Source organism: Giraffa tippelskirchi, chromosome 9 (genome assembly GCF_054371585.1).
Source record: "Giraffa tippelskirchi isolate mGirTip1 chromosome 9, T2T-mGirTip1v1.2.pri, whole genome shotgun sequence".
Taxonomy (NCBI): domain Eukaryota; kingdom Metazoa; phylum Chordata; class Mammalia; order Artiodactyla; family Giraffidae; genus Giraffa; species Giraffa tippelskirchi.
In genome coordinates this window covers 116,445,865-116,465,637 of record NC_137283.1, presented here as the reverse complement: position 1 = coordinate 116,465,637, position 19,773 = coordinate 116,445,865, and the positions used below count along the sequence as shown (strand labels likewise).

At 34.9% G+C, this 19,773-nt stretch overlaps 1 protein-coding gene across 3 annotated transcripts in view; it reads right to left on the bottom strand.

Annotated features, from left to right (window-relative positions):
- CCNC (cyclin C) overlaps positions 1 to 19,773 on the bottom strand; it is a 35,102-nt gene that overhangs the window by 9,487 nt on the left and 5,842 nt on the right. The window contains exons 2-12 of one of the 3 annotated variants that reach the window (XM_081529162.1): positions 19,644 to 19,750; positions 18,740 to 18,824; positions 18,479 to 18,548; positions 16,416 to 16,467; positions 11,907 to 11,962; positions 11,136 to 11,171; positions 10,373 to 10,464; positions 9,592 to 9,659; positions 4,653 to 4,732; positions 3,460 to 3,578; positions 804 to 2,632 (exon numbers count right to left, since the gene is read on the bottom strand). In XM_081529162.1, coding sequence (XP_081385288.1) covers positions 2,578 to 2,632; positions 3,460 to 3,578; positions 4,653 to 4,732; positions 9,592 to 9,659; positions 10,373 to 10,464; positions 11,136 to 11,171; positions 11,907 to 11,962; positions 16,416 to 16,467; positions 18,479 to 18,548; positions 18,740 to 18,824; positions 19,644 to 19,750 — 820 coding nt within the window. In that variant the 3' untranslated portion in view covers positions 804 to 2,577. Of the gene's footprint in view, positions 1 to 803; positions 2,633 to 3,459; positions 3,579 to 4,652; positions 4,733 to 9,591; positions 9,660 to 10,372; positions 10,465 to 11,135; positions 11,172 to 11,906; positions 11,963 to 16,415; positions 16,468 to 18,478; positions 18,549 to 18,739; positions 18,825 to 19,643; positions 19,751 to 19,773 lie in introns of those variants that run through there. The other 2 variants (XM_081529161.1, XM_081529163.1) reach the window with 2 other exon arrangements.

Here is a 19,773-nt window from a genome sequence, read left to right as displayed (position 1 = left end):
ATGGGGAACTTCTGAAATGAAATAAAGGAGGAATCCAAGAATTTTAAAAGATTTAAAGGATTTATCAATTAATTACATGTGGTCTATATTTAGATCCTAAGTAGAATTATTTAATAATTTTTATGATATTAATGAGATAACTGAAAATATAAACACTAGATATTTGATTATTCCAAAATTATTTTGACAAATTCTTTTCTAGGTATGTTACTCTTAGGATTACATACTACGATAATTATGGACAAAATATCTTGGATTTGCTTCAAAATAATATGCATATTGGAGGAAGTGGTGGGAGTTTAAAATGAAATTGGCCATGAGTTGACAGGTATTAAGGAGGCTCATTATAACATTTTATCTACTCTTGTATATGTTTACATTTTCTACTTAAGAGGTTGAAAATAAAAGTACCAGGCATGTATTTTTTCAAAATAAAAAGTTTTTAGAAATATAGGTAGGCTTAAAGAAAAATTCAGGGTTAAGTCAATGACTGTGATATATATAATCACTCTGCCCTTCCAACCCAAGCCAATCTTAATTCCTTCAGACCTGAGGAGAGCTTTTTTTTCTTATTTCATAATCCTAGGAGACCTATGTTTGTCAATGGTACTGACTTTATAATCTCTTTCCAGCTTATGTGATACTTTCCACAAGGAAGCAGAATTCTAAAGTCTGTTTATAAACCATATGAAATTACTACTTGATAAATTATAGAAGGCTTTAATACTTATCCAAAGAAAGAAAGACTCCGAAAACAACAGAAAGAAGATTCAAAAACGATAAATTCAAGACACTAGTCAATGTAGCTGGAGAATGTATTTTTATTCTTGTAGTTTTATAGTAGGAAGTCAACATTTAATAATCCATTATTCACAATTGAATTATAAAAATTTTTAATCCTTAAATTGTACATCAATATCCTATGACTCCAAATTTTATCACTCTCCTTCAAGTCTGAAGAAACGATCATGTAATTTAGTAACTTCTACAGACAGCAAAGTCCCACTGACATAACATTTAGTCTGAAGTCCTACACTCAGATGAAAATTAAGAACAGCCAGTATCTAACTGGCCTGAAACCTGACTGTGTTCCTGGCTCAGGATTACTGTAGTAAATCTGTAAGTCCACACTAAGACACAAAAATAAACTAGGGTGTGTACGTCATATAAAAAAACTTCACAGTAAAAATAACAAAAATGTTACCAAATTTCAACCATATTACAGTTTTTATCCAATTAGTTTTCAAAATGCCTGATTAACTGAATTAAATGCAATTTTTTAAAATATTTGCCCAGCATTTCAAAATGGTTATGGAGTATAACTTTTAAAATGTCAAAAGTATGCTGTACATATTGCACTTTTCTGCTAGGCTGGGCTAGTATCCTTCCTCCATGGCAAGATACCAAAACTACTGAATAAAATACACTTTAAAATCATAGGTAATTGATTCATTTCCCTGAAATCATAATCATCATCACCAAAACCTTCCAGGATTTTGTAAGATTTGATTCCTTAAATACAATTTTAAAGTTTAACTTAAGGAGGGAAAAAAAAAAGACCCTCATATATTTGACTTATTTCCTTTTTTGGTCATTCAGTGACCAAAGAGAATTTTAAACAAATTATGCTTCATGTTTTCTGGCTTAATAAAAAGCTAAAATTTCTATTATCCCAATTAAGAAAAATTTTACTAATCAGAAGCTATTAATTTTCAACAATCTATGCATGTCTGTCTGTAGGTCCTCTTAGAACCTTTCCAAACTTTCATAAACAATAGATTTTAATCAATTATGTATTAGAATCAAATTAGGTAAGGAAAACATTTTGCAAAAATAAAATCACTTCCCAATATGCTTGACAGAAACAAGCTATTCATTTTCATTTGTGTTCCACTGAAGACATTACTGAAACCTGTCCAATGGTTTATTTCCAACTGGTCCACTATGAAATTCTTCGGAATGTTTTAAGATTGGCTGTAGCTAGAGTTCTGACTTCCATTTGGACCCTGCTCTCCTTCACTGTTCAAGTGGGGAAGAAAGAGATTTTACACCAATTAAAAGACTCATTTTCAACACCCTAGTAAACCTACTAATTTTTAAAGTTATTCTTTGCTATAGCTCTACAAAACAGAGACATTTCCGATCATAAAATACAGATGTGGAAAAATTAAAATCCAGAAGACTACATTTGGTTTCATGTTTTTATTCTTATGTAACTTGGTGCCCTCACACAGAAAGCAAGCATTCTGGAAGTTAGTGTCCATATACACTCAAAAATTTAAATTAGGGTATTTTGTTGTCATTACAGGTATCACTCAACATAGAGATTCTTCTAGACAAATTTCCTATTAAATTAAATTATACATGGAAAATCTTATTCCTACTAATAATGAAAATCAAGAAGTGTTCTTCCAAAAAATTATTGTCCAAAGGTATAATAAAACCATATGTGAATACAGCAAACCTTTAGAAGTCAGAAAGAAATATGGTAATTTCCTGGAAAGCACTGAATATTTAAACACTGAAACTGAAAATACCAGTAACTGTGGCAATAGGATTATTGCCTTATCTTGTCCATCAGCATCTTGCAGCTTCAGGCCCTGCAACTAGTGAAGAATCACTCAGGGAATTTCTGCAAAAAATGCATCCAAAGGCAGCTGTTTGAATGACTGCCTTAAACAGCTCCTTGTAAAAGTATTAATTTTTCCAAATGGTAACCTTAACATACCAGATCTACAAATCAATCTTAATGTTATATAACTTATTTATTTTTCTTGATAAATGAATAAGATGGGTAGTTTCCCTTCTGACCTTTTTCCCCTAAACGAAATGATCTGATGTACATTGACAGCTGAGAACCACTGAACTTAAATGAATAGATCCCATTAAAAAACAGTAAAACACACAAAAAACCCCCAAACAACAACAAAAAAACCCTTTCAGCACAAGTAACTCATACTGAGCAAAATTATGTTATTATGTGCAATGGATCTCTGAGTCACTCGAAAGTCCAAATTGTTTATCTTTACGGTATCAGATCAATCATCTAAGTTTTTGAAAAATGATACTGAACTTTATCAACAGGGTAACAGCCAGTAGTGGGAAAAAAAGATGGCACAGAGTGAAACTGACATGGAACTACTACAGAACTGTTTATCCCTGAATTTTAGATGAACTTGCCTATCTCTGTTCTGTTTAAACTTATGTACACTATATAGCCATATGTTGAGGGATACCTGTAATAGACCTGCCATTATATCAGGAAAAGTTAACAGATGATCAGATTAATGTATTTTTTAAAATGAGATGTCTTCAAAATATCAAGTCACAAATTTAAAGAAATGTATAATGAAGTTTTAGAAGACATTTTATAAAAACAAAATAGCATAATCTATTAAAAATATAATGCCTATGAAATATATAATTAAATAAAATCAATAATTAAAATCTACAAAGTACCTGTTTGGAGGAGGTTTTGGTTTCGGCATCTTACTAAGAATAGTTGCCATCTCTTTTCTCTCATCAAAATTTTTCCACTGCTCATACAATTTTAAAATAACCCTGATTATTTCCAAAATCTAGAAGAAAACATTTGAAAAGTTCTCAGTGGCAATATCAAGCAACATTTGGTATATAAAGAACACACATCACATCCTAGACATCATTTAGGAAACAGTGAAAACATAGTCTCTATCCTTCAGATTAGGTTAGTCAATCCTGGTAAATGTGAAAGCACATATATGCTAGGTCTTATCCTTATCCATCTCTGCAGTTGGTTTCCTTCTATCTACTGATATCTTAAACCAAAACAAAACAGTGAGGTACTAGGAACAAAAGTCTAAATCATGAAAAAGAATACCACTACAGAACATGTGTATTCTCAGTCATATCCAACTCTTTGCCACCCAATGGACTGTAACCTGCCAGGCTCCTCTGTCCATGGGATTCTCCAGGCAAGAATACTGGAGTGGGTTGCCATTTCCTTCTCCAGGGGATCTTCCTGACCCAGAGATCAAACTGGTGTCTCTTGCACTGGCAGGCAGATTCCTTACCACTGAGCCACCTGGGAAGCCCTACCAGTACAGAGTACACTCCTCTAAAACCATTGTTTCAAACAATTTAATGAGACATAGTACACAAAAGACTTTGTTTTGATTCTCTACTAACTACTCTACACATGAGTTAAGGTGCTCAAAAACCAGCAGCTACAAATCTATCAAGTCCAGTTTCCAAATTAGATCTTTTTCCCCTGAGTAAATCTATCCTTGGACTGATTCTAGAACATTTCAGCAAAAAAGGCAGAAAAAAGGGCAACGATCCATTGTCAGGAGATAGGTTGTGTTACTGGAGTTTACAGTAGTATTACAGTAGTCACTAGGTAGCTTTTAAAATAATTCTGGCAATTGGAGATTGCTTTCCAACCTGTCAAACTATAAGTTTACCATTCTATGTAATCCTAAACTGAAAAGAAATATAACCTAAATGGTCAAAATCAATTCTTCTTGCCAACATATTTCTTAACTTTTTTTTTTAACCAAAAAGTACTCATAGCCTGGCTGACATCATGAAATTTTAGGCACATGGTAAATAAATACAACATTAACTTCAAAATGTTCAAGTTTATATTCAGTTAAGGGAATTCTAAAGATTACCTTCTCCATATCCACAGAAAGCTCAGCAAACCACTGTCTGGCATCTTTCTGCTGTACAACACAGGCTACATGCAGGCAAGCTGGAGAGAAAATGAGACACAAATTCCATGTTTAACTGCACATGGAATGTAGGGAGTCAGAATGATATTCATTTACTTATGTGTATTTTATTATATTCTTTTTTAAAATTATACAGATTCATATCATTTATGAATTATATGACCATCCCATCAATTTAATCTTACAGGGAGGAAAAATTACTGAGTGATATATATATATATAATTTTTTTTTTTAAGGTTTTTGACAACTGCTAATGGCGAGCATGAGGTGAGCTAGTCATGGTGCAATTGCCTTGAGAGTTAGGGCATGTCAGAGAGGAAAAAGTCCGCTGAGAAAATTAGCGCAGGAGAAGAATCCCTGAACAGTAGTACAAAGTAGTAGTCAAAATACACCCAAAAGTCAGAGTGACAAAAACAAACAAACCAGAAAAACCAGCCAATCTATGTACTGATAAATTTCAACACAACTCTGTTTTGGTATTTCAACTAAAAGCAGTGTTGCTTCTGCTTTTTCAATTCATTAGCATATGATCAAGTTAGGTGAAAACTGGGCACCCTATACAGAATTCAGTGTTGTAATCCAACAGAGCTGAAGAAAAAAAAAATGTAATGAACTATATATAATGTATTTATATACATTACTTACAATACAAACTACCAAAGATAATGAAAGAGCCCAAAGATAACAATCTACATCATAACTCTGCCTACTGTAATTTCTCCCAAGCAGCCTGCCTACCCTGATCCCACACAGGCTTATTAAATATTATATTCCCGGGTCAGGTTAACCATATGACTTTGTTAACAGTGACATTCTAGGCAAACAGCAACTCAAATGTGAAATGACATACTGGTTGCACCAAGTTAAACAAAGTTATAAAGTAGGGCTTCATCCAAGATGAACTGAAAGGCCAAAGGTTAGAATTATAAAAATAGGTAATAAAAATACAGTGGAAAATGCCATTTCAGGGCATACACAGAGTAAACTAGGGACAGAGACATCCTAAACACAGACTGAGGTGATGCAGGGAGTATGGAGTTGGGGAGCATGTCATTAAAGAGATGATATCTAAGCTGACTTTTTACAAAAGGTGGGAGTGGAGCAGAGAATGACAGGTATATAAATGGCAAAACAAAGCTATGGATTTTATCCAGAAGTTGGGATCAAACTGCCAACATCCACTGGATCATCGGAAAAGCAAGAGAGTTCCAGAAAAACATTTCTGCTTTATTGACTATGCCAAAGCCTTTGACGGTGTGGATCACAACAAACTGTGGAGAATTCTGAAAGAGATGGGAATACCAGACCACCTGACCTGCCTCTTAAGAAATCTATATGCAGGTCAGGAAGCAACAGTTAGAATTGGACATGGAACAACATACTGGTTCCGAATAGGGAAAGGAGTACGTCAAGGCTGTATATCGTCACCCTGCTTATTTAACTTATATGCAGAGTACATCATGAGAAACGCTGGGCTGGATGAAGCACAAGCTGAAATCAAGATTGTTGGGAGAAATATCAATAACCTCAGATATGCAGATGACACCACCCTTATGGCAGAAAGTGAAGAAGAACTAAAGAGCCTCTTGATGAAAGTGAAAGAGGAGAGTGAAAAAAGTTGGCCTAAAGCTCAACATTCAGAAAACTAAGATCATGGCATCCAGTCCCATCACTTCATGGCAAATAGATAGGGAAACAGTGGCTGACTTTATTTTTGGGGCTCCAAAATCACAGCACATGGTGATTGCAGCCATGAAATTAAAAGACGTTTACTCCTTGGAAGGAAAGTTATGACCAACCTAGACAGCATATTAAAAAGTAGAGACATTACTTTGTCAACAAAGGTCCATCTAGTTAAGGCTATGGTTTTTCCAGTAGTCATGTACAGATGTGAGAGTTGGACTATAAAGAAAGCTGAGCACCGAAGAATTGATGCTTTTGAACTGTGGTGTTGGAGAAGACTCTGGAGAGTCCCTTGGACTGCAAGATCCAACCAGTCCATCCTAAAGGAAATCAGTCCTGAATATTCATTGGAAGGACTGATAATGAAGCTGAAACTCCAATATTTTGGCCACCTGATTCGAAGAACTGACTCGTTGGAAAAAACCCTGATGCTGGGAAAGATTGAAGGCAGAAGGGGACAACAGAGGATGAGATGGTTGGATGGCATCACCGACTCAATGGACATGAGTTTGAGTAAACTCTGGGAGCTGGCAATGGACAGGGAGGCTTGGCGTGCTACAGCCCATGGGGTCGCAAAGAGTCGGACACAACTGAGCGACTGAACTGAACTGGGAGGAGCACTGAAAGATTTAACTGGGGCATAAATTCTGCATTTTAAAAAGTTCTTTCCAGCTCAAATTCTAAACCTCAGCACTATTGACAGTATGAACTGGACAATTCTTTAAGACTGCCCTATGCAGTGCAGGATGCTTAGCAGCATCCCTGGCTTCTACTCACTAGAAGCCAGAAGCATCCCACCCCAGCTGTTATGACCAAAACCATCTCCAGGCACTGCCCCACATCCTGTGGGGAGCAACATTATCCCTGGTTGAGAACCTCTAGCCCTGCTCAAGTGTGGAAGATAGACTGACTCTTTGAGAACAGGGATGCTGGAGGCCAATTAGCCAGGAAGGAGATTGCTGTAATAATCTGGATAAAAATGAGAAGACAGCTATGAGGTTACTAAAGAGAGACACAACACATGTTGGTTACCAGCTAGAAGTAGGTATTGAGGTAGATAAAAGAGCCTAACTACTGGGTTTCCAACTAGTCCTATTCATCAACGTAACAAAGACATTTAAAAGTATATTTTGGACTCACTGCCACTTTGGAGCAGTCTCTCAGAGCTATCTGAGATGCTGCCTCCTAGGCTGCAGTCCTCATTTTGCCCCAAATAAAACAACTCATAACTCGCAAGTTGTACATCTTTTTTTAGTTGACAGTTATGGTGACCACGAAGGGACCCAGAGTGGACTTCCTTCCTTTGACTGAACTCCACAAGGAACTGGAGCTTTGGTACCAGCAGTGGTCCCTTGTGCCCATCTGCCTTCTTGGGGAGTGCAGACGAATTTGGAAAAGGCCAGCTGTGCTTTGACTGATATCTAGAAGCTTCTAAAAGAGGAAATAATAGAGTAACTTCTTCACAGAAAATCAATAAGAAATTGCTTGAAACTGTCAGAACTAAAAAGGCTGCTAGCACTGACTTTGCCAGGTGACAGGTCTAGTGGAACTGGACACTCTAGGGTTGTTTCTGAAGCTTATCTCAGTAATCTGTCTTTGGATGAAGATCAGATGCCTCACACATGACCTTCAATCAGACTGGAAGAAGACAAAATTTAAGGAACTGTCTCCATCCTGGGTGGAAGGACCTTTCTATCAGGTAAATCTTCTTTGGAGATCAAGAATCCTACACGGTTCACCGTAAGCTATCACTAGCTTTGTTCATGGTGATGCTTCTTAAGGCCAGCATATCTGCCTCTAGGGCAACAACCAGAGGTTCCAGTGTTTAGAAGGTGGATCTTTTGGTGGGAGGACATTATTTAGCCTATTATACTCTCTATCCTCTCCACTCTGCTTTTTTTCCAGGTTCTGATAACCACATCTTCCTTCATTCCTTCTGCTCTACAGGGAGCTACAGCTCCTTCTTATTAACTCTGTGACTTAACACTATGCCTCACACTTTCACTCACTTGTACTTTGTAAATAAAACAGTCTATTAAAAAAAATTAAAAAAAAAAAATAAAAGTATATTTTGGAGCAAACTGATGGGTTCAGTCCTAATCAAGAGTCTGAGGGCCAGTGAGATGCCAAAGGAAGCTATCCAAAAGGCACAGATTGATATAAAGACCAGTTCAGGAGCAAATCTTGGTTGAATAAAGAAATTTAAATGTTTTAACACATTAAGAGACAGGAGAATGGACGAGCCTGCCTGGGGAAGAACAAAAAAAACATGGATGACAGAGATGTGGCACACAGCCTTCCTACACATGCAGATCTCAGCATTCCTCCCCACTGAACCCAGATGCCACTTTAGAATCCTTCCAAATGCAGGACTTCCAGCGAGCCTCCAGTACTATAAAAGTATAATCTATTTGCCATCCCTTATGTAAGAAGGCTGAGAAACATAAACATTAAAGGGGTAACTGAATAAAGAGAAACCAATGAAAGTAAGTCTGAACTGGTAAAAGAATAAGGAGGAAATCAAGAAGACAAGAGTTATGGAAATGAAGACAGAAAGGAAATGGAAACTAACAAGTGCCTTATATATAGCAGGCATTATTTAAAAGAAATCTTGTTTAATTCTTGTAACAAATTTATACGGAGTTTTTAGTACCGCCCAGATTTTATAATTAAGGAAACAAACTCAGAAAGGGTTAGGTAATTTTCCCACAAATGTAAATTAAAGGAACTTTAAACCTAAGACCATCTGTTCTATTAGTAATTCATGACAGTGCTGCCTTTCACAGATAAAACTGACAGAATGGTGGCTAAGTTTCCCTCCAGCAAGGCACTAAGGATCACAAAAGGCTCCTTTACTTGACTTGGGCTCAAGAAATGAAAGACTTAATTTTATATAAATATCAACTAATGTTAGAAGCCTTAATTCCAAACTTCTCCCCCAAAAAACTCAGATACTGGTTAAAATTATTTTAAGCAATTAAAAAAAAAAAAAACTTACCAAAAAAGGGGGGTGGGGGGAAATAATCCTGATTTGTGACAGTTGCAGTTCATATTATTGAAAGTTCACATGCAAGGAATAGTCTATTACTTCAAGGAACATAAAAACATAAAGCACAATAGGGTGAAATTTCTTTTAGGATGACCTAAATAGGTTTATAATAATTTAGCTAATAAAGGTACACCACATTTACATACCTAAAGCTATCATGAAAGGAGGATACAGTAGGCAAAGATCCGTTCTGTAGGTATCATTCACTATCCTCCTATAGAAATGTAAATCATAATATTACTGAAAGCAGAACTACTTCATATGATTGTACATTTCCCTCCAGAGAGGGCCAGATTTTCCATATCTATATATATTTATAACTTTTATCTTACTTTAACACGGACATAAAGGTGAAAACATCAAAGGAAAAAGATGGATACATGAATGTGACAATAAGCCAATTTAATGAATAAAATTGCAGCTAAATATATTTAAAAATTTAAAACTTCACAATAAATTTTAATATAAAGTTTTTTCTAAAATTAGAAAATCAGTTAGGAAACTAGAAATTGTACAATATTAATATGTATGTTGAACACCACCCAAAATATTCTGATTAAAGATAACATTTTTAAATTTATTTTACTATAGTTAAAATCAGTGTTCATTTCTGCTGTACAGCACAGTGATTCAGTTATACATTCCATTATTGTTTAAAGATAAAATCTTAATTTTCATGTAAACAGTCTGTTTTTCATAAGAATCAAATTTTAATGGAAAATCCATCAAATAAATAATTTAAAGATCTTTATCATTTTAGCATTTATTCCAATATAGTTATTAAAATTCACTAAGCAGAGATTTCACTCAACATAAAATATCTTGGGGCACTGTTTACTTACTTTAAAAATGCTAAACTTCATATTTAATCGTCAACCTTCCTAGCTAATAACATGTTACACTATGAATAACTTCTGTTCTAATTACCATGCAAGGGGAAGCAACATGTCTTCTTGGCCCATGTCCTGCACATACTGGAGCAAAGGTCTATAAGGATGATACACTATCAAGCAACAATCCTAGAAACAGTTTAAAAAATGTGTATGTATAAAAACAGATTTATTATAGCACAAAAACCTTATCATTACCCAGCTGATTTTTAATTGTGTATTTCAAAATGTATTGTTTTCTAACTCACGCTTGCTTCCCTCTTATTCTCTTAAGCAAGCAGCATGGCAGCCCTAAACTCTACTGTTAACAGTGAAGGCAGTGCTCTCTCTGGAATATACCTTGGTAAATCGGTTGGCAGTCAGTCAGCATCCATTCCCTTAGAGACTCAAAGTGTCACATCTGCAACACACTGAAACCTCTTATTAGCCTATAGATCCGTAATTCCCAACTGGTGGAGCAGAATTCTGCCAAAGACATAATCTATCTTTAAATAATCCCACACATATATGCAAATTGTGCAAATAATTTACAGTGGTTTACTGTCCTGACTGGTTTGATTGTAATCCTATTATAGTTACTATAGAACAGAAAACACTTCCCATCCTAAGTAAGATACACAATTTTACAGGCTTCCAAGAGCATACAGGTGATGATGCCACGAGGAACTATGATTTACCATCACATATTACTCGGGCGGTTTTAAAATGCACCTCCCTACAATTATTTCTTTAAATTTATGACTTCACTAAATTTGAAAGTAAGTTTTACTCTATTAATCATAAGGAAGAAATATACTTACCATTAATTCTAAAAGATAGAATTCACATTCTAATACCTGTTTTAAAAAGATTATAAATGTCAACATGAAAGCAAATTAAATTGAGTCTATTTAGTCTAACATAAGAATGTATAGCTATTTATCAAAAGTTTTTACTAATATGTTTTTAAATCAAGAAAACAATAGCTTATATCAAAATGAACATATGCTATAAAAAATTACTGTTTACACAATGCATGCAACTGTGATTATGAGACATTTTAATTCTTGTAAGGAAAAGCCAGTCTCATATAAGCAGTCTTATTATTTGTTTTTATTTAAAATATCCTGTATAAACTTCCGATTTTACAATATACTTTCCACTCAACAAATGCAAAAACGTAATTATCTCCACTTAAATATCATTCTTGTTACAAATCAATAATAGAATAAAGTACTGAAAATGAAACAAAAATACAATTTAAAGAGAAAAAAACATCACTTGCAAGGTGGAAAAAGAATATGTCTATTAAAATGGCAATAGAAATTCATCATTTCCAGAGAGCCCCTGACATCAGTATTATTAAAAAAGCTCCCAATGTGATTTAATGGGCACCCAGGGTTAATAACCATAGCTATAAATTATTTTTTTTAATGGTAGAAGCAGGTTAGCTTTAATTTAGAAATAAAGTCCATATTCTTGTACAATTTTAAACTGCCATTTCTAGGAGACTATTCAGTTTAATATAAAATGGAGGTATAGTTTATATACACAGCTTTGACAAGTAGTTTTACTTTATACAATATACTTACATGGTTCATCTTATAAGGAAATTCCTTTGGAAAGGCATATGAAAATCTAGTTTTCACTGAGAAAACAAACAAAAAAACTTAAACTGAGAAAATGGGGAGTTCATTAACACAAAACTTCTTTAATACACTGTAAAATATTGGTGGTGGAGCTAAATCATTTTTAGAAAGAACGCTTAGGGATGCAGATTTTTCTTCCTTTCTCAGGCAAGGGGAAAGACTGAGTGGCAGTAAGCTCTAGGACCCCATCCAAATTACAATTAGAGAGTTTCAATGATATATTTAATATATTAAGACAGGATTCTGCTGCTTAAAAAAATAAAGGAAATGGAAAAAAATCAATGGCTTTTATCATTTCTAAAATCTTTTCAGCTCTAGAATGGTATTGCTCTATTCTTTAGTAATTTAGCTTAAAAGGAACACGGGTTGTATATGTGTTCACAAGTATCTATATATTTGTAAATATATACAGTTGACCCTGGGCTTCCCTGGTAGTTCAGACGGTAAAGAATCTGCCTGCAATGTGGGAGACATGGGTTTAATCCCTAGGTCGGGAAGATCCCCTGAAGGAGGGCCCTGGAGAATCCCCATGGACAGAGGAGCCTGGTGGGCTACAGTCCATGGGGTCACAAAGAGTCGGACACAACTGAGCAACTAAGCATAGCACAGCTGATCTTTGAACAACACAGATCTGAACTGTGTCTACACATATATGGATTTTTCCAATAAGTAAGTACTATATGAGCCAAGGTTCTATATGCAGATTTCTCGACTTAGCAGAGTTGGTGTCCTGATCCCCTGTGTTATTCAAGGTCAACTGTATATATAAATATTAGAAGGATAATACAACCAAAAATGTTAACAGTGGTTATCTCTGAGATTTAAGGATTTTTACTGATCTGAACATTCTAAACATTTTATAATATGTATTTTTTTAATCAAATGATACATTTTAATAAAATCATGAATATACCTGCAAAGGTCTCTAGGACTTTCTTCAAAACTACATACACACATACACACACAGTTACTACTTAAGTCACCAAAAATACAAATGAAAACACTGTTAATCAATCCTCTATCTCCTCAAAAATGGTAGGAATTGAGTATTCTAACAGCTAATTTAGATAGGTAACATCTGTCAAGATTGGAAATCTTAAGCCATTTAAACTTGACATTAGGAATTGTCTACTTAACCTTTCCTCTCCTTTTAGTTATTAATAATTTAAAAATTATCACCTATTAAAGTTTCTAAGATTTATAAATCCCTCTCTGGTTTCTTTGTTTTTCAATAAATTTTTTGGCCAGGCTGCATGCCATGTGGAATCTTACTTCCCTGACCAGGGACTGAACCTGGGCCCCAGCAGTGAAAGCTCTGAGTCCTAACCACTGGTCCTCCAGGAAACTCTTGATGGCTTTTGAATTGTGATGAAATATACATTACATATAATTTACCATCTTTAACTCTTTTTAAGTATACAGTTCAGTAGTATTAATTACATTTGCAATGTTGTATGGGCTTCCCCAGTGGCGCTAGTGGTAAAGAACCTGCCTCCCAGGACCGGAGACATAAGAGACAAGGGTTCGATCCCTGGGTTGGGAAGATCCCCTGGAGAAGGACATGGCAAGCCACTACAGTATCCTTGCCTAGAGAATCCCATGGACAGAGGAGCCTGGCGAGCTATGGTCAACAGAGTCACAAAGAGTTGGACATGACTGAAGTGACTGAGCACGCACGCAGGTACACTTCATCTCCAAAACTCTTTCTCCTGCAAAACTGAAACCCTGTATTCATTAGACAACAATGCCCCCTTTTTCTCCCTCCCTCCAGTCCCTGGTAGCCACTATTCTACTTTCCATCTCTATTAATTTGATTACTATAATTACTTCATATAAGTGGAATCACACAGATTTACCTTTTCGTGACTGGCTTATTTCACCTATCATAGTATCCTCCTCTCGAGTGCAGTAGCTCAGACGGTAAAGCGTCTGCCTACAATGCAGGAGACCCGGGTTCAATCCCTGGGTCGGGAAGATGCCCTGGAGAAGGAAATGGCAACCCACTCCAGTATTCTTGGCTGGAAAATCCCATGGACTGAGGAGCCTGGTAGGCTACAGTCCACGGGGTCGCAAAGAGTCAGACATGACTAAGCGACTTCACTTTCACTGTATCCTCAAGGTTCATCCATGCCGTATCACATGAAAAACTTCAAAATTTGTCCATCAACTTACACTCAAGCTCTCCTCCAATTCATCTTACATAATTCTGCCAGAATCACTTCCCAACACACAATCTGGAATCACCCTCATGTTGAAAAAAAAAGCTATGAAAGGTACCACCACTGACAACAGAACAAGCTACAAATTCCTCACTGAAGGCCATCTATTATCTGGCCTTAGTCAGGTAGTGCTATTTTCCTACTATTTCTTTACTCACCATTCGCTGAATGTAACTCATTAGCTTTTCCATATATTTACTGACTGTTCAATGTTCCTAGATTGTCTTTCCCCTGCATTTCCTTGGGTACAAATTCTTTATCAAATTCTATTTAAGTCTTTTTGGATTCATCTAACAAATCATCTTTTTCCATGTAAAACATTCACTGCATCCTCTGTTACTCTTTTATGCCACTTATTTTCTTCTGTATTAGTATTTCTATATTGATGTCTTATTTTCCTGTCCTTAAATCTTTGTACTTATTTTTCTATCCATCACTGCATCCAGTATGGTGTTTTCCGATGATAATTGATGCTGCTATTGATGAACATGATGATAGTCACAAGTTTACTGAGTATTATGGGGTGAATAATGTCCCTCCCCCCAAATTTACATTTTGAAGCCCTAACCCTCAATCTGACTATATTTTGAGACAGGGCATTTAAAGAGGCAACTAAGGTTAAATGAGATCATAAGCATGGAGCCTTAATTCTGTAACAGCGGTATCCTTACAAAGGAAGAAACATTAGAGATGCACACACACAGAGAAAGGGGCATGTGAGGACACTGAAATAATGTAGGCATCTGTTAGCCAGGAAGAGAGGCCTCAACAGAAACTAACTTGTTGACACCCTAATCTTGGATTTCCAGCCTCCAAAACCCTGAGAAAATAAATTTCTGTTGTTTAAACCATGCAGGCTCTGGCATTTTGTTACGGCTGCCCTAGCAAACTTCTAATAACACACTGAGCAAAGCATGGTTCTAAGAGCTTTATTGATATTCACTTATTTGATCCTCACAACAACCCTATGACATAGATTTTATTAATATGCTCATATAACAAAGAGGTTATATTTTGCTTAATTTGCATGTCAAAAGCACTGGAGCTGAAATCTGAAACTTAAGCTGTCTGGGCCATATAATACACCATAAAATTTATGAAATAAATAAAATAGTGTCTAACTGCCCCATTCATTGGTAAAACACTCTTATGAGTATGCTTTTAAGCTTTTGCAAGACAAATAAAAAAAAAAAAAAACCTTGGAAATAGATCTTTTACATTTTTTAAAATATACACCTTCTAAAAAATCTGGATAAGAGAGACTAAAGTAAGAAGAAAATAAGGCACCTATAATCTACTCAGAGATGAGCACTGCTAATATTCTGCTAGATTTCCTTGCAGTCATTTTTCAATTTTTTAATAATCCTGATTTTCCAGATGACAATTTAATACTTCATCACTGGGATACATTTGGTATATTCAATTCTATGGCAAAACTGATTATTACTCTCTATCCTCAAAATAAGACATGACATGAAAAAGATTCACTTATAATACACTCTTTTCAGAATGGGAATGACCCTAAAATATGAAACCTTGGCTCAGAAACTTAAAACACTTTCTGCCTCTTCTGTGTAAGATCACAGGAGGAAAAAAAAAAAATTAATTATCTTTTGTTAGGCAATATCTTTTGGCTTAACCTAGGAAGATGGAGCACAAGATAATATTGTTATTACCTTGTGTACAGTACTTTACAGTGTTATTTCCTTTAATTCTATCACTCACAGGTAGATAAACTCCATCTTTTTAAAAAACTAAGGCCAAAGGGTAGAGCAACTTGCTCAAGGCTACATAGCTGCTGCTTAGACCCAAAATGGTGCATAGAATCAGCTGTAGGACTAAAGAGTCAGAATATTTTCCTGTACCATATTTTTCTATATGGAGGGAAAAATACATAATCTCCATCAAAGACATAATTACAACTGCTAAAGAAATAGTTTATTTCACCCACAAGAGTAACACAATAGCTAGTCATTATGGAGCAATAAAGTATATTAAAATTGAAAAATAAAAATTTTCTTTACCCTAATTATAAAATTAAGAGCCACAGAACTGATGGTTTTAGATCAATAGTAACTATCCATTTTTAGTACTCACAGTAATAACCTCACCTCAAGAGATGTAACAGACCCAACTAATCTCTCATAGCTCTCATAAACTGAGAAACATCTATGTCCTATGGAGCCTTCTTCAGAATTACAATTTTAAAGCAGGATATAGTTTTTGCACTTACATACAGAAGTAGCAGCAGCAATCAATCTTGTATTTGAGACTACTCCAAATTCCTAGACAAAAGTAAATGAGACTAAATAAGTACATAGTAACCCAATGAACCTAAGTATATCTGAAGTCTATTAAAACAGAGTATTTCCTATGTTTCTCCAATGTTTGCAAAGGAATGATGTACTTAAATATCTAAATTTATGACCTTTCCTTAAAATTACTTTAAACACAAATGCTTAAATAATTTTATAATTTAATATTATTGGAAGGTACCAAAGTAGACAGCTCAGTTGGTAAATTATCTGCCTGCAATGCAGGAGACCCAGGTTCGATTCCTGGGTCGGGAAGATCCCCTGGAGAAGGAAATGGCAACCCACTCCAGTATTCTTGCCTGGAGAATCCCATGGACAGAGGAGCCTGACAGGCTACAGTCCACAGGCTCGCAAGAGGCAGACACGACATAGCGACTAAACCACCACCACCACCTAAGTAGAAACCAAGCCCTAATTTCTGTACTCAAATTCATTTCCACAGTATGGTATTAAGACTTTGGACATCAGTTCCTATTTCTTCTTTGAACTTAATACACCACTGCTGTAAAAATAACTAAAATTTATGAGGTGATCCACCTTACATAGTCTTAATTAATTTGTAGCTAACCTTATAAAGTCAAAAGCTTGTTTTCTTTTTTTTTTTTTCTGGCTGCACAGTACAGCCTGCAGGATCTTAGTTCCCTGACCAGGGATCCAACCCAGGCCCTCGGCAGTGACAGTACAGAGTCCCAATCACTGGACCACCAGGAATTTCCCCAAAGCTTCATTTTAAAACTGAAAAACTCAAGAATTGGTTCCTTAGTCAAAAAAAGAAACTAAATACTAAAGCCTGTCCAAAAACCTTCAACCTACATCCTTATCTAATTGTGTGTTTGAACCCATGTATGCCTGTAGTATATATTTATATTTCATATAAACCTCAAGCCATAATAAATGAAACTGAAATTTAAATGCCTGAGACATTTTCTTAAATGACATTTCAATATAGTTCTCACACAACTGGACAAAACACAGAAAGATTTGGTCAAAGTTAAAAGATTTTTTAAAATACTATAACCAAATATGAAAGAATACATTATCTTCCAGGATAATTCTACCCCAAATTCTTCAAGCAAAAACTTTCACTTAGTAAATTATAAGAGTTCTATTCATTAAATCATGTAACAAAAGATATCTAACAAAGAAGACAAATTAAAACTCTAAGTTAATCTACAAGAAGTTCATAAAGATTTTTGTCTTGGTTTCCCATACTGGTTGTCCTTCAGATACAATTACATGGTAATATTTGGAAAAGCCACCCCATAACACAGGCCTTTTATAAACACCTTCTTTTCCACTAAAGAACTTAAAAACAGAGTAGGTTCTACCTCCTTAAATTACCAGTTACAATTAAATTCCATTCAGTATTCAGACATACAATTACTATTCTAAAGACAGCATCTAAAAATAGAAACATAATATAAAGGATTCATATCACTAAAGATTACAATGGATTATTATAAAGACCAGTTAATTACATCTGCTTTATTATCTGGATTTTAGCTGACTGAGCTCTCTCAAAAATACTGTAAAGGTTAAGTAAGGTGAACAGAGATTTGGTCTTAGCTGAAAGTTCCCATCTCTGTTCTCTTTCCCTCATCCAAAACATTCTTCATTAGAAAGCATGTTAATAGCTATAACCACCCCAATGCTTGCTTTCCCAGTTGCTTTCCCTACAGCCCACTAGGCAGCCAATCAGGAGCCAAGAAGGGAAGACAGCAGAACACAGGAAGCATACAGAAGAAAAGGAAGAACATTCTCAGGTTATAGTAGACAAGCTGTAGCATTTATGGAATACTCCTTAGTGCCAAACAATAAACGTCTTAGAGGCAGAAGATATTTCTTTGATCCTGTACAAATTTCAATATTTTATATAAATCACCATCTGTTATTATTTTTACACAGGTAATGTGAAAACTGGGACAAATTAACCAATATAAGTTGACTGTACTTTGCTGAAGAACAGAAAAGTATTTCATACCTCTACTTTGGATGCCAAAAACACACATGTAGGAGCCATTAATACAGGATCTATACTTTTCAGAGAATACCTAAAATATGATTAAATAAAGTTAAATGTCATTCATACAGAAAACATACATGAAAACAATTCATACAGAAAACATTTATATGGGAAAAAAATACAACTCTGGCAAACACATGATTCACTTATATAAGGTCATCAACATTAGATAAGGGTTTAAAATACGCATAAAACATTTCCAAAATAACACATCCCTACCTTGCATAGAATCTCTTGAAATAGACCGTAGCAGTGGCAATAACTTGTTGTCTTAATTTAAGATGTTCACCTAATGCTTGGATAACTAAAAGAGAAATAAAGTTAAATGTATTTCTGATATAATTAACATCTAACAATAATTTCTATGTGGTTAAATGATGACTATATTCATTTTAACAAAGAGAAAAACCTATACATGCTGTACAGCTCTACTTGGATCACAGTGGTCTAGTACTAGGGCTGCAAATTTGTTTAAAAATATATAGCTACACATAAACAATAACAAAAAAACAGAAATTGTCTCACAGTAAAAACTATTCTTGAATCAAGGAGGTTGAATGATTATTTCCCTTCTACTTGCTAAGTGTTTTCAATGCTTTTCATATTATTAGAGACCTATCAACATTATAACAACTACTTAATAAAGTTTATGAAAAACCCAAAATGAATCCTCAAAACAACAGAGAGGTAGTTTTGCATTAAGAGTGGACAGAGAGTAATAAAGATTCTGTGACAAAGCTATCATGTGGTAGAACAAGGATCTTCTAACTCTAAATCCTAAAGCAAACTTGTAAGATAGGAATGACCAATAAAGGATGCCAATCCAAATAATCACTTATCCTCAAAGTACTTTGCTTTAACCAATCTTAAGTTTAATGATACATTATAAAAGCTTTGGGAAATTAATACTTTTGGACTGTCTTGAGTGTCTCTGACATGTAAGACTCACAAAAGACTTTAAATCACTTTTAAAATGATAAATAAATTGTAAAAAAGAATACACATGCAAATAAAAATGTAAAATAGGGACTAAAACAGTATATCACAAATTAGTACAGAAAAACATTTAATTCAGAGGTAGTAACCAACTGCACCATTTCAACCAATTAGAAGAAAAGTTTACCATTTGTAAAAAATATCTGTAATTTCCAATACTCTTCTTCTGAGAGAAACTTTAAATCCTTTTGGCGTTCCTTCAACAGATCTTGTTTATCCAAAATCCATTGTAAACTAAAAAAGGCAAAGATTCAGAC